Here is a 13,919-nt window from a genome sequence, read left to right as displayed (position 1 = left end):
GTAGCTTGAAATCTGTTGGCTGTGTTACACTCTCCCAGTTTTGTATGGAGCTTCTCTTTCCGTTGCCCCTTTTTTCCTGTTCTGACTTTGGATTAGATTCCTAAGTTACGCCTCAGTTCAGGGATTTATCTAGAGGGATTTATCATTGGTTTCCTAAGTTTATAGGGCCCAACTCTACCTCCCACCCTGCTCCCCCCACCACTCTAGCACATCCAGAGATTTCTTCGCACTCATCCATAGGTTGGGGCCTACAAAATTCCTCCCAATTTCAGCTACTGTTCTCAAATGGCCTGCTAAGTTTCCAGTGAATGCCTAATAACAATTTTGGGGTTCTTTGGCTTTCAGGCCTGTCACAAATTTTTGTCTTGCCTTTATTTTCTTAGTGGACACTTTCTGATAACAAGTGGATCTTACAGCTATTGATGATTTGTAATGATCCACTTGTATTTTGGAGTTCATCATATTTTGTCACCTAGTTTTATTATAGACATTGCCCCTAGGTGTTTGGTTTTGGTATTTTGGTTACACTGTGTTTATGGGAATCTTGGTGGTGGTGGTGGTGGGGGGGGGGATTCAACAACTTTGCTGCTAATGTCATCTTCCCAGAACTGTTTTTATTTTTTTAAGTTTAGGAAGAGAGGCCAAATTGTTGATCCACCATTAACATTCACCTTTGAGAACTTGTCACAAACCTTATGGGTCATTTATTTCAAGCCCTTCATTTTATCTATAAGGAAATCTACAAGGAAGCCGAATTGCAAAGAGGTTAAGTGACTTTCCAGTTATTTAGTATAAATCTGAAAACAATCCAGTTTTTTGGATGCTTATTAGTTCAGCAACCTGAATATTAGAACAGTGTTCTTGTTATTTAACACTCAAAGCTCAGACTATATTGAATTTTAAAATGTTAACATAAATTTTGTAAGTTAATATGGGTAATATACATTGTAAAGTTCTAAAAATTACATAGATATTAACTTTTTTCCCATGAGGAAGAAATTCATAGATACTCTATTATTAGTACACTTATTAATATGTTCAGTATTTTTATAAGTCATAGTGAATTAAAATAATTGTCAGTTTAAGAACTGTTTTTATCAGTACTTAATAGTTCCTTGGGCTACTTCACTGGCACTTATTTCTCTTTTTCAGGTAACTACTAAAAAGTTAATATAGAAACTTTTAATTAGAATTTAATAGTAATGAACAAAACTACTTGAACCTGGGTTGAAATTCAATTTCTGTCTAATTTTGTGATGTCATTTATTTGAATGGCTGCTTCATGAGTTAAGCATGTGGTTTTACTTTTGCATTGCTCAGTTTAGTACTTCTGTGCCTAATTTTGTTTGTGCTTTTTTACAATGGTGCAGAAGGTCTATACAAAGGGTTAAGTAGTATAGAATGTGGCTCTCTAAAAGCTTGTCATGCTCACAAATTTTTCCTTGCCGGTACAGTAGTTCTATATTTTTTCCTAAAAAAAAGAAGTTATTCCTTATAAAAAATATAGTAAATTTTCTAGTTATATGTAATTTTTCTCCATTCTGGTCTTCACTAGTTATAAATAACACATAAAATAACTTTCAAGGTAGAAAGCAGAGTTCCCTTTTGAAATGTTCTATAAAATAAAGAGTGATTTATGGTTTCATATGATTTGGGCTGAAAGCACTTTGGCTTTGCCATGTCATCAAAGTTCTGTCAGGGGAATCTATTATTTATTGTTCAATATGCTGGGAGTGGTATAAGTATTTTATGTTTATCTTATGTTAAGTATAGCATCAGGAAAAATCAATTTCAGACACTAATACAGTTTTAAGAATAGATCATAGAGAACTAACCTAAATAGTATAGTTGTAAATGATGAAGTTCAACCTTAAAGATTTGGATTAGAAGGGGATTTTGAAAAATGAATGAATAATGGTTTCATTCCTATAAAATATTGTTTTTTTTTAAGATTTTTATTTATTCTTGAGAGACACAGAGACATAGGCTGAGGGAGAAGCAGGCTCCCTGCAAAGAGTCTGATATGGGACTCGATTCCGGATCCCGGGATCATGCCCTGGGCCAAAGGCAGACGCTCAACAACTGAGCCACCCAGGTGTCCCCCTATAAAATATTTTATATAAAATTCTTGAAAATACTAATTTCATATCTTTTTGGTCCTGATTTTAGCCTAGCTCCTTCATTTGAGAATGAAACATCTCTGTCTTATCTGGACAGGTTTTGGAAAATTGTAGAAATCTGGGACTATACGTGCTTGTATGTATGATTATGTAACATTCCATAAGCTTCTAATGTATTTTTTCTAGCTGTCAACTTTATACAGAATCTCAATTGAACAGGACATGAAGTAACAAATCTTAATTTCCCCCATTAAAAACTAATGAAATGCTGATTTAATACCTAGTATTTACTTGTGTGGTTTGATAAAAATGACTTGCCAGGAAAAGTTGTTGGTCTTGAATCAGAGTTAAATATTTTTCCTACAATCTTTTGGCAGGGTTATTCGATACGGCCTCACAAATGAATTTAATAATCATATTTAATAATGTGGAACATTTAAATGGATCCTGTTTGAACTTCTTTAGTGAACATAGAGAAAAAACCTGTAATGTACATATAGAAGAGGCTACTGGACTTCTTTTTAAAAAGCTTTTAAGCTTTTAGATCTTTGAAGATAACTTAAGTAAATAGTAGTAAACTAGTGTGTTTTTCCTTTTCCTTCTCTTCGAATAACTAATCTTATTGGAGGAGTTCGAAGAGAAGGTAACAGAATGGGTATTTGTTGAATGTCAGTGATATGCTAGGAGGCACTGTGTGTTTTATATTATTTTGTACCTGTTCCTCCCCTACATTCCTATGAGATACATTATTATTCCCATATTGTAGTTGAAAACATCATGCTTGTATATTTGTATTCATATATATTTACAGTGTGTTTCCAGTGTAATGCTTTGTGATTTGACCCTGATTTAGGTTTTCTGTTTCTGACTTACATCTGGTTTTTCCTTGTGGGAAGTGACTATATAATTCATTGCAAACTTACGCACGTTTTGTATAAAGATCTCATAGGACATTGTGTGAATTTGAGTAATGATTCAGAAGCAGTTCAACTTTTTATGGTGCCAAGTATTAAAAAAGGTCTCATTTTTAAGTCAGTCAAGGGTTTAAATGCTATTAAAATCGAGCTTATAAATATGAATTTAAGCAGTTATCTTATTTTGCTAATTTATCGATAAGACCAAGAAGTTTAAATATGTTAACTTCTGCTAAACAGTAATTAAGGAAAAAAACCCTGAAACTTAAAACTCCAATTTTATACAAGTTCATCCTTCATGCTGTTACTAGAGTTATTTTTTTCTGAAATACTGATTTCACCATGCTGTTCTGGTTAAAATCCTTTCAGGATTCCCTGTTGCTTACAGGTTCCAAGTTCAGATCCCACAGTCTGGCTCCAAATAAATACCCTTTTTTTGAACATTACCTTTTGGTTCTCCCTTCACCCTTTGCCAGGAATACTCTCTTCCACTTTCCTTTTTTCTTTCACCTTTTCCTTCTACAGTTGCCTTATTACAGATCCTGAAAGATGCAGCTAGTGTTATCTGCTCTTTTGAGTTTTCAGTGACTGCTCCACAGAGGGAATGCATCTTTCCATTGTGTTCCTATAATAGTTTTAATTATTATTTTAATCCCTTTAAATTCTTGTTCTTTAGACTCTGAGCTTTTTTGGTCTAGGAATTGTCTTAATCTTATCTTTTTTTTTCTCACCATCTGTCAGTCTGCTTCATCCCTCTTTATCTTCCCCTTCCCTATTTTTTCTTTCTTTTTTCAACAAATATTTATAGAGAATCTACTAAATGCTTCCTTTGTTCAAGGAACTAACTCTGTTTATTGAATGGATGGGAAGAAATACGAGATCTGGGAAGACATTACTATTATTAGTCTGTTGTTTTAACCTTTTTCAGCATGAAGATAATAGCTCTTGCCATCTAATGTAGGAACAGCCTATCAATTTCACAAACTAGTGTGGAATGTTTGGGTAGAAGTATTAAGGGAAAACACAAATAATAGTTATTTTAGTGTTGTGTATTTGGACTCCAATCATATTCATCATTGCAATCTGTCCTTGGCTTTGCTCTGTCAGCCAGAGACATGACCTTTGACTGTTGCTTGCAGCCATGGAAAAAAACCACATGCATATTTATTTGCCTATCCAGAATAACAGCTAATAGAGCCAGATAGGGGAGTAAATTTTGTTATTGCTTGTCATTGGAGTTGGCATCTGGTAAAAGTAGGTGTATGTTTGGAGTAGTATTTAGATGAAAATGTATTGTTTCTAAAATTCTTTACTGAACAATAATAGATAGTTTTTATAGAGCAAGTACCCTCTAACAACTTAATGGTCCTATGAGGTAAATGGTAGTATTCCCATTGATGGACAAAGAAACAAAAGCTCAGAGATAGCAAGTGACTTGCCTGAAGTTACATAGCTAGTTAAGCAGCAAAATTAAGATTCAAGCTTAGGCCTTTCTGATTGAGACCATGCCCATTTCCTTATGCCGCTGTCCTTCCCTTGAATCCTCATTCTCAGAATCATCTCCAAGATGGAGTGAATTTACCATGGTAATTGGAATTTGAGATATCAAATTACTGAATTATTTGATCTTTAGCAAGTTATTTAATCTTTCTTACCCCATTTTCTCACATGAATAATGTCTGCCTCCCAGGATTATAATGAGGACTAAATGAGGTAATGTATGTGAAAAGATATTGTGAACCATAAAGCCCTATGCTAATGTTTGGTGGTATATTATTAATGCTGTCATTATTACATGCTTTAACATATTAATTTTACTTCCCAAATATTTCTTTCCAATTGTCCTTTTAAACTTAGATGTTTGGCAGCTTTTAAAGTACCATAGTGACTGTGTTTCATTAATAAGAAAAATTATTTCTTTAGGTGTAAAAAATTCAGATAGTCTTAAGGTAAAAGACATTAGAACAATAGAGTTTTAACTGTTTGAAGAACTAAGTATGCTTAACTATTTAAAACTTTCTTTCTCCTAGTTCCTTCTACACCACAAATTCTTACTGTGTTTTCTCTTTGAATTATTATCTAAATAGAGGTTGAAAGTTTATGATGGCTTATTTCCAGTAATTGATATTAATGGCTGTCTTCAGTACATTTGGTCAGAACTTTATTTTTCAACCAAACACTGTAAGCCACTGAAGAACTCTAGTTCTTTTGTGAATGCAGCTGGAGCTTGTGTTTTAATGAGGTTTTTAGCTAGATTGTGTCAATTACTTCCATACATATATTGCTTTTTACATAAGGAAGATAACTGTTCCCTTTTCTTGAAATCCTTGAGTAGTTTAAACCCTTAACAAAAAAAAGGTGCTGTTTCTTTTCTACTACATAAAAATTGAAGAGATTCAGAGTGCTTCATTGTAGTGAGTCAGTGATGTGCTACAGAATTGCACTAAACTTCAAAATGTGCTTTGTCTGACTGATATAAATGATTCTTAATAGCTTCTACTGAAATGGTAGATCTTACAATAAAAAGTTATGGAACAGTCTTGAATGTACAATATAGGGTACCAACTATGGTGAACATCTGAAATGTTTTTGTTATGAAATCATTCTTTGGTGATTTATGATTTTTTTTTGTTAGTACTTGTAGTAGTAATATATATTTTCCCTTTATGATAACCAACTTTGTGGTATGGCTCAGTTTGGTTCCAAAACATTAATGTTTTTTTTCCAAACTGTTATATTAGCCAGAAAGTGAGATAATGTATCTTGTAAATGGCCTCTTTTTTAAAAATAGTATTTTCTTCTTCATTCATGCATTCATTTAGACAACAGTTACATTATTTTCAGTTGTACAACATAGTGATTCAGCTTCTCTATCCATTATGCCATGCTTATCACAAGTTATAGCTATCATCTGTCATCATACAGTGCTATTAAAATATCATTTATAATATTCCTTATAACTGGAAGCCTATATCTTCCATTCCCTTTCACACATTTTGCCCATGCCTCCACACATCTCCTCTCCCTTCAGGCAACCGTCCATTTGTTCTCTGTATTTATAGGGTCTGATTCTGCTTTTTGTTTGTTTATTCATTTGTTTCTTAGATTCTGTGTATAAGTGAAATCATGTGGTATTTCTCTTTATCTCACTGATTTCACTTAGCATAATGCCCTCTAGGCTCATCCATGTTATTGCAAATTGTGTGATCTCATCCTTTTTTATGGCTTTGTAATATTCCATAGAATTACTGCCTTTATTTTCTCCTAGGAGTTTTATGGTTTCAGGTCTCAATGAATGGCCTCTTTTTAAACTAGCTAACTTATTGCTTAAAATGAAAAATGTGTGCTATTCCTCCTCATAAACACTGTGTGGCTTTGGAGTTAGATTTGGTTTCAGATTGCAACAATAGAAAAAAGGATGTTAAAGCATTGGACAATAAGTTAACATATTGGCATGTCAGTATGTCTTTTCTATGCCAATGATGCTTCTCTCTCAGTTCAGTTCAGAAAATGAGATGAGCTAATGTATGAACATAGCTCCTAAATAACAGTGCTAAATGAATAATATTTTAATAGTTGCTCATTTATGGAAATATGCATATAAAAATTTAAGTGCTTGAGTTTTTTTCTTAAAGATTTTATTTATTTATTTGAGGGAGAGAACATAAGCAGGGAGAGTGACAGAGGGAGGGGGAGAAGCAAGCTCTCCACCCATCAGGGAACCTGACATGGAACTCGATCTGAGGACCCTGGGACCATGATCTGAGCCAAAGGCAGATGTCCAACCGACTGAACCACCCAGATGCCCAGTGCTTGATTTAAAAAATATATCTCTTCCACATAATAAAAATTTTAGTATAAGTTGTATTCTTTTAACAAATATCCAATGGTATAATAGTATAAACATTATAATTTTTAATACGAGGATAAGCCTCTTTTGTTAAACTTTTTTATACAGTGATGTCATGCATTGAACTATTTGTGTAATGTTCATATATTTTCATATATATGTATTTTTTCTACATTCTAAGTGATATAGGCCTGTGTTTTTATAGGTTTGCCTGAGTCCATCATTGCAGCTGCATGTTCAAGAAGTGGCCAGAGGGTTCTGCATGTTGATTCGTAAGTTTATCAGTGGTACCATTTAATAGTTTGTAAATATCTGTATACAAAATTGCAATTTCAATACACACAAGTCTATATATGTCATGTATAAACTAAGAAAAATGTATTTTCACTGAAAATATGTGAAATATATAAAATACAAGTTTTACATTTGTACTCTGTGAAATAGTGATTTTTTTTAAGAATTAACTAAACATAGCATAATTTTTTTCTCATTAGTGACTGTTTTTTAAGTGATAATTATCCAAGAAACTTGGAAACTTCACACTTGCTTTCTTACATAAGTGCGAGGGTGTATACAATCTGTATGTGTTATTGTATTTTGGGCTTCATATTTTCTATGTTATTCAAGTATATTTGACCTACAACATTATCTTAGTTTCAGGTGTATGACATAATGATTGGAAACTTTTATGCATTGGGAAGTATCCCCACAATAAGTCTAGTTACTATCTGTTACCAAAATTAAGACCTTATATTTTCTTGTGATGGGAACTTTTAAGATTTACTTTCTTAGTCTTTGAAATTTGCAATACAGCATTACTGATTATAGTCATCATGCTGTACATTACATCCCCATGACTTATTTTATAATTGGAAGTTTGTGCCTCTTGATTCCCTTATTTTACACCCCTCCCCAAACTTCCACCCCTCAGCAACCAATAATCTTTTTTCTTGCCTAATTCCTCTGGCTAGGACTTCGATACTATGTTGAATAAAAGTGGCAATAGTGAACATTCTTGTCTTGTTCTTGATGTTAAAGGACAATATTTTAGGTTTTCACCTGAGTATGATTTTTGCTGTGGGCTTGTCACATAAGACCTTTGTTGTTTTGAGGTATATTCCGTATATATCCAACTTGTTGGGAGTTCTGTAATCATAAATGGAGGTTGATTTCACCAAATAATTTTTCTACATCTTTTGAGATGTTTATATTTTTATGCTTCATAATGTTAATACGTGTATCATTTTAATTGATTTGTGGATGTTGAACCAACATTATACTTCTGGAAGTCCCACTTGATCATGGTATACTACCATGTTAATGTATTGTTGAATTTGGTTTGCTCTTATTTTGTTGAGGATTTTTGTGTCTATGTTCATCAGGAATACTGGTCCATAATTTCTTTATTCTTCTCTCTTCTCTTTTCTTTGCTTCTCATGGTAGATCCTTGACTGATTTTGGTATAAGGGTGATTGTGATCTCATAAAATGAGTTTGGCAGCTTTCTCCTATTTAAGTTTTTGGAAGAGTTGGAGAATGATAGGTGTTCTCTTTGAATTTTGGTAGGATTCATCTGTGAAGTCATCTGTTTTGGGGGTTTTGTTTGTTGGGAGTTTTTTTTATTTTAATCTGATTCAATCTCTTTATTAGAAATTGATTTGTTCAAGGGATGTCTGGGTGGCTCAGTGGTTGAATGTCTGCCTTTGGCTCAGGGCGTGATCCCGGAACCTGGGGATCCAGTCCTGCATTGGGGCTCCCTGAGAGGATGCTGCTTCTCCCTCTGCCTGTGTCTGCCTCTCTCTCTATAGCTCATGAATAAATAAATAAAATCTTAAAAAGAAAGAAATTGGCCTATTCAGATTTTCTATTTATTTATGGTTCAGTTTTGGAAGATTGTAAGTTTCTAGGAATTTATCCATTTATTCTCTGTTGTCCAATATCTTAATTTTTATAGCAGTTTCATATATGTAGTGGTATATAATTTTTCTTAGTAGTTTCTTATCCTTTTTATTTCTGTGGTATATAGGTGTAACTTCTCTTCCACTCCTGATTTAATTTATTTGAGCTTACTTTTTTCCTTAGTGAATCTTGCTAAATGTTTGTCAGTTTTGTTTATCTTTTTAAAGAACCTGCTCTTTGTTTCACTTCTCTTTTCTGTTGTCCTTTTAGTTTCTATTTCATTTATTTCTGCTCTGATCTTTTTATTTTTTAAAAAGATTTTATTTATTTATTCATGAGAGACACAGAGAGAGGCAGAGACATAGGCAGAGGGAGAAGCAGGCTCCCTGCGGGGAGCACAATTTGGGACTCAATCCTAAACTCTGGGATTTTGTCCTGAGCTGAAGGCAGATGTTCAACCGCTGAGCCACCCAGGCATCCCCCTGCTTTGATCTTTATTATTTTTGTCTTTCTACTAACTTTGAGCTTTTTTTTTTTTTTTTCTAGTTCTTTTAGTTGCAATGTTAGATTGTTCGAGATTTTTCTTGTTCCTTTAGGTAGACCTATATCTGTATAAATTTTTTTCATAGAACAGCTTGCTACAACCCATAGATTTTGGTATATTTCTATTTTCATTTGTCTCAATGTATTCTTTTTTTTTTTTTTTTTACTATTTTTAAAATTTAAATTCAATTTAATTAACATGTAGTGTATTATTAGTTTCAGAGGTAGAATTTAATGATTCATCAGTTGCATAACACCCAAGTGCTCATTCCATCAAGTGCCATTCTTAATGCTCATCACCCAGTTACCCCATCCCCACACCCATCTCCCCTCCAGCAACCCTCTCTTTGTTTCCTATAGTTAAGAGTCTCTTATGGCTTGTCTCCGTCTCTGTTTTCTTCCTATTTTTCCTTCCCTTCTCCTGTATTTATCTGTTTTGTTTCTTAAATTCCACATTTGAGTGAAATCCCATGATATTTGTCTTTCTCAGACTTACTTGTTTGAGTAAAATACCCTCTAGTTATATCCACATCATTGCAAATGGCAAGATTCATTCTTTTTGATGGCTGAGTAATACTGCCATTGCATATATGTACCACCTGTTAATTATCCATTCATCTATTGATGGACATTTGGTCTCTTTCCATATTTTGGCTACTGTGGTGAACAATGCTGTCATAAACTTTGGGGTGCATGTGTGCCTTCAAATAACTGTTTGTATCCTTTGGATAAATACCTAATAGTGTAGTTGCTGGGTTGTAGGGTAGTTCTAGTTTTAACTTTGGTATGGAGAGGAACTTCCATACTCTGCTCTTCCAGAATCGCTGCACCAGTTCACATTCCCACCAACAGTGTAAGATGGTTCCGCTTTTTCTGGATCCTCTCCAACATTTGTTGTTCCCTGAGTTGTAAATTTTAGCCATTCTGACTGATATAAGATGGTATCCAATTGTGTTTTTTTTTTTCTGCATAATCTCCTTTTTATATCATGTCAGTATTAGATGCTAAAGGCAGGCAAAATGCAACGTTTTTTTTTTTAATAATTTATTATTTATCGGTGTTCAATTTGCTAACATACAGAATAACACCCAGTGATCATCCCGTCAAGTGCCCCCCTCAGTGCCCGTCACCCATTCACCCCCATTCCTTGCTCTCCTCCCCTTCCACGACCCCTAGTTTGTTTTCCAGAGTTAGGAGTCTTTATGTTCTGTCTCCCTATCTGATATTTCTCACACATTTCTTCTCCCTTCCCGTATATTCCCTTTCACTATTATTTATATTCCCCAAATGAATGAGAACATACACTGTTTGTCCTTCTCCAATTGACTTACTTCACTCAGCATAATATCCTCCAGTTCCATCCACGTTGAAGCAAATGGTGGGTATTTGTCATTTCTAATGGCTGAGTAATATTCCATTATATACAGAGACCACAACTTCTTTATCCATTCATCTTTCGATGGACACCGAGGCTCCTTCCACAGTTTGGCTGTTGTGGACATTGCTGCCAGAAACATCGGGGTGCAGGTGTCCCGGCGTTTCATTGCATCTGAATCTTTGGGGTAAATCCCCAACAGTGCAATTTTTTTTTAATAAATTAATTGTTATTGGTGTTCAATTTACCAACATACAGAAAAACACCCAGTGATCATGCCGTCAAGTGTACCCCTCAGTGCCCATCACCCATTCCCCCCCACCACCTGCCCTCCTCCCCTTCCAACACCCCTAGTTCGTTTCCCCGAGTTAGGAGTCTTTATGTTCTGTCTCCCTTCCTGATATTTCCCACACTTTTCTTCTCCCTTCCTTTATATTCCCTTTCACTATTATGTATATTCCCCAAATGAATGAGAACATACACTGTCCTTCTCCGATTGACTTACTTCACTCAGCATAATACCCTCCAGTTCCATCCACGTTGAAGCAAATGATGGGTATTTGTCGTTTCTAATGGCTGAGTAATATTCCATTGTATACATAAACCACATCTTCTTTATCCATTCATCTTTCGATGGACACCGAGGCTCCTTCCGCAGTTTGGCTGTTGTGGACATTGCTGCTAGAAACATCGGGGTGCAGGTGTCCCGGCGTTTCATTGCATCTGAATCTTTGGGGAAAATCCCCATCAGTGCAATTGCTGGGTCGTAGGGCAGGTCTATTTTTAACTCTTTGAGGAACCTCCACACAGTTTTCCAGAGTGGCTGCACCAGTTCACATTCCCACCAACAGTGTAAGAGGGTTCCCTTTTCTCCACATCCTCTCCAAAATTTGTTGTTTCCTGCCTTGTTCATGTTCCCCATTCTCACTGGTGTGAGGTGGTATCTCATTGTGGTTTTGATTTGTATTTCCCTGATGGCAAGTGATGCAGAGCTTTTTCTCATGTGCATGCTGGCCATGTCTATCTCTTCCTCTGTGAGATTTCTCTTCATGTCTTTTGCCCATTTCATGATTGGACTGTTTGTTTCTTTGGTGTTGAGTTTAATAAGTTCTTTATAGATCTTGGAAACTAGCCCTTTATCTGATATGTCACTTGCAAATATCTTCTCCCATTTTGTAGGTTGTCTTTTAGTTTTGTGACTCTATCCTTTGCTGTACAAAACCTTCTTATCTTGATGAAGTCCCAATAGTTCATTTTTGCTTTTGTTTCTTTTGCCTTTGTGGATGTATCTTGCAAGAAGTTACTGTGGCCAAGGTCAAAAAGGGTGTTGCCGGTGTTCTCTTCTATGATTTTGATGGACTCTTGTCTCACATTTAGATCTCTCATCCACTTTGAGTTTATCTTTGTGTATGTTGAAAGAGAGTGGTCCAGTTTCATTCTTCTGCATGTGGATGTCCAATTTTCCCAACACCATGTATTGAAGAGACTGTCTTTCTTCCAATGGGTAGTCTTTCCTTCTTTATCAAATATTAGTTGACCATAAAGTTCAGGGTCCACTTCTGGGTTCTCTATTCTGTTCCATTGATCTATGTGTCTGTTTTCGTGCCAGTACCACACTGTTTTGATGACCACAGCTTTGTAGTACAACCTGAAATTTGGCATTGTGATGCCCCCAGATATGGTTCAGACCTGATTTGTGACCCAGTATGTGGTCTATTCTGGAGAAAGTTCTATGTGCACTTGAGAAGAATGTGTATTCAGTTGAGTTTGGATGTAAAGTTCTATATGTATCTGTGAAATCCATCTGGTCCAGTGTATCATTTAAAGCTCTCGTTTCTTTGGAGATGTTGTGCGTAGACGACCTATCGAGTATAGAAAGAGCTAGGCTGAAGTCACCACGTATAAGTGTATTATTATCTAAGTATTTCTTCACTTTTGTTATTAATTGATTTACATACTTGGTAGCTCCCACATTCGGGGCATATATATTGATGATTGTTAAGTCCCCTTGTTGGATAGATCCTTTAAATATGATATAGTGTCCCTCTTCATCTCTCACTACAGTCTTCGTGGTAAATTTTAGTTTATCTGATAGAAGGATGACTACCCCTGCTTCTTTTGAGGACCATTTGAGTGGTAAATGGTTCTCCAACCTTTTATCTTCATGCTGTAGGTGTCCTTTTGTCTAAAATGAGTCTCTTGTAGACAGCAAATAGATGGGTCCTGCTTTTTTATCCTGTCTGACACCCTGTGCCTTTTGATGGGGTCATTAAGCCCGTTCACGTTCAGAGTTACTATTGAAAGATATGAGTCTAGTGTCATCATGATATCTATTCAGTCCTTGTTTTTGTGGATTGTTCCACTGAACTACTTCTTAAAGGGGAATTTTAAGAGTCCCCCTTCAAAGTTCTTACAGAGCTGGTTTGGAGGTCACATATTCTTTCAGTTCCTGCCTGTCTTGGAAGCTCTTTATCTCTCCTTCCATTTTGTATGAGAACCTTGCTGGGTAAAGTATTCTTGGTTGCATGTTCTTTTCATTTAGGACCCTGAATATACCCTGCCAGCCCTTTCTGGCCTGCCAGGTCTCTGTGGAGAGGTCTGCTGTTACCATAATATTCCTCCCCATAAAAGTCAGGGATTTCTTGTCTCTTGCTGCTTTAAGGATCTTCTCCTTATCTTTGGAATTTGCAAGCTTCACTATTAAATGTCGAGGTGTTGAACGGTTTTTATTGATTTTAGGGGGGGATCTCTCTATTTCCTGGATCTGAATGCCTGTTTCCCTTCCCAGATAAGGAAAGTTTTCAGCTAGGATTTGTTCAAATACATATTCTGGTCCTCTGGCCCTTTCGGTACCCTCGGGAACCCCAATTAAACGTAGGTTTTTCTTCCTCAGGCTGTTGTTTATTTTCCTTCATCTGTCTTCATGGTCTTTTAATTGTCCGTCTCTTTTTTCCTCAGTTTCACTCTTTGCCATCGACTTGTCTTCTATGTCACTCACTCGTTTTTCCACCTCGTTAACCCTCGTTGTTAGTACTTCTAGTTTGGATTGCATCTCATTCAATTGATTTTTAATTTCTGCCTGATTGGATCTAAATTCTGCAGTCATGAAGTCTCTTGAGTCCTTTATGCTTTTTTCTAGAGCCACCAGTAGCTATATAATAGTGCTTCTGAATTGGCTTTCTGACATTGAATTTTAATACATATTTTGTAACTCTGTGG

At 35.5% G+C, this 13,919-nt stretch overlaps 1 protein-coding gene across 9 annotated transcripts in view; it reads left to right on the top strand.

The window, feature by feature from the left end:
* CHM (CHM Rab escort protein) overlaps positions 1-13,919 on the top strand; it is a 255,280-nt gene that overhangs the window by 19,306 nt on the left and 222,055 nt on the right. For all 9 annotated transcript variants that reach the window (XR_011998361.1, XM_026016746.2, XM_026016743.2 and 6 more), the window contains exon 2: positions 7,090-7,156. Coding sequence is in view for 6 of the 9 variants with exons in the window: in XM_026016746.2 (XP_025872531.1) it covers positions 7,090-7,156 (67 nt within the window). In the remaining 3 variants the exon portion in view is untranslated. The remainder of the gene's footprint in view (positions 1-7,089; positions 7,157-13,919) is intronic.

Source organism: Vulpes vulpes, chromosome X, assembly GCF_048418805.1.
Source record: "Vulpes vulpes isolate BD-2025 chromosome X, VulVul3, whole genome shotgun sequence".
In the NCBI taxonomy this organism is placed as follows: Eukaryota; Metazoa; Chordata; class Mammalia; order Carnivora; family Canidae; genus Vulpes; species Vulpes vulpes.
Note: the sequence above shows the minus strand (reverse complement) of the source record. Positions and strands in the feature narration are given on the sequence as shown.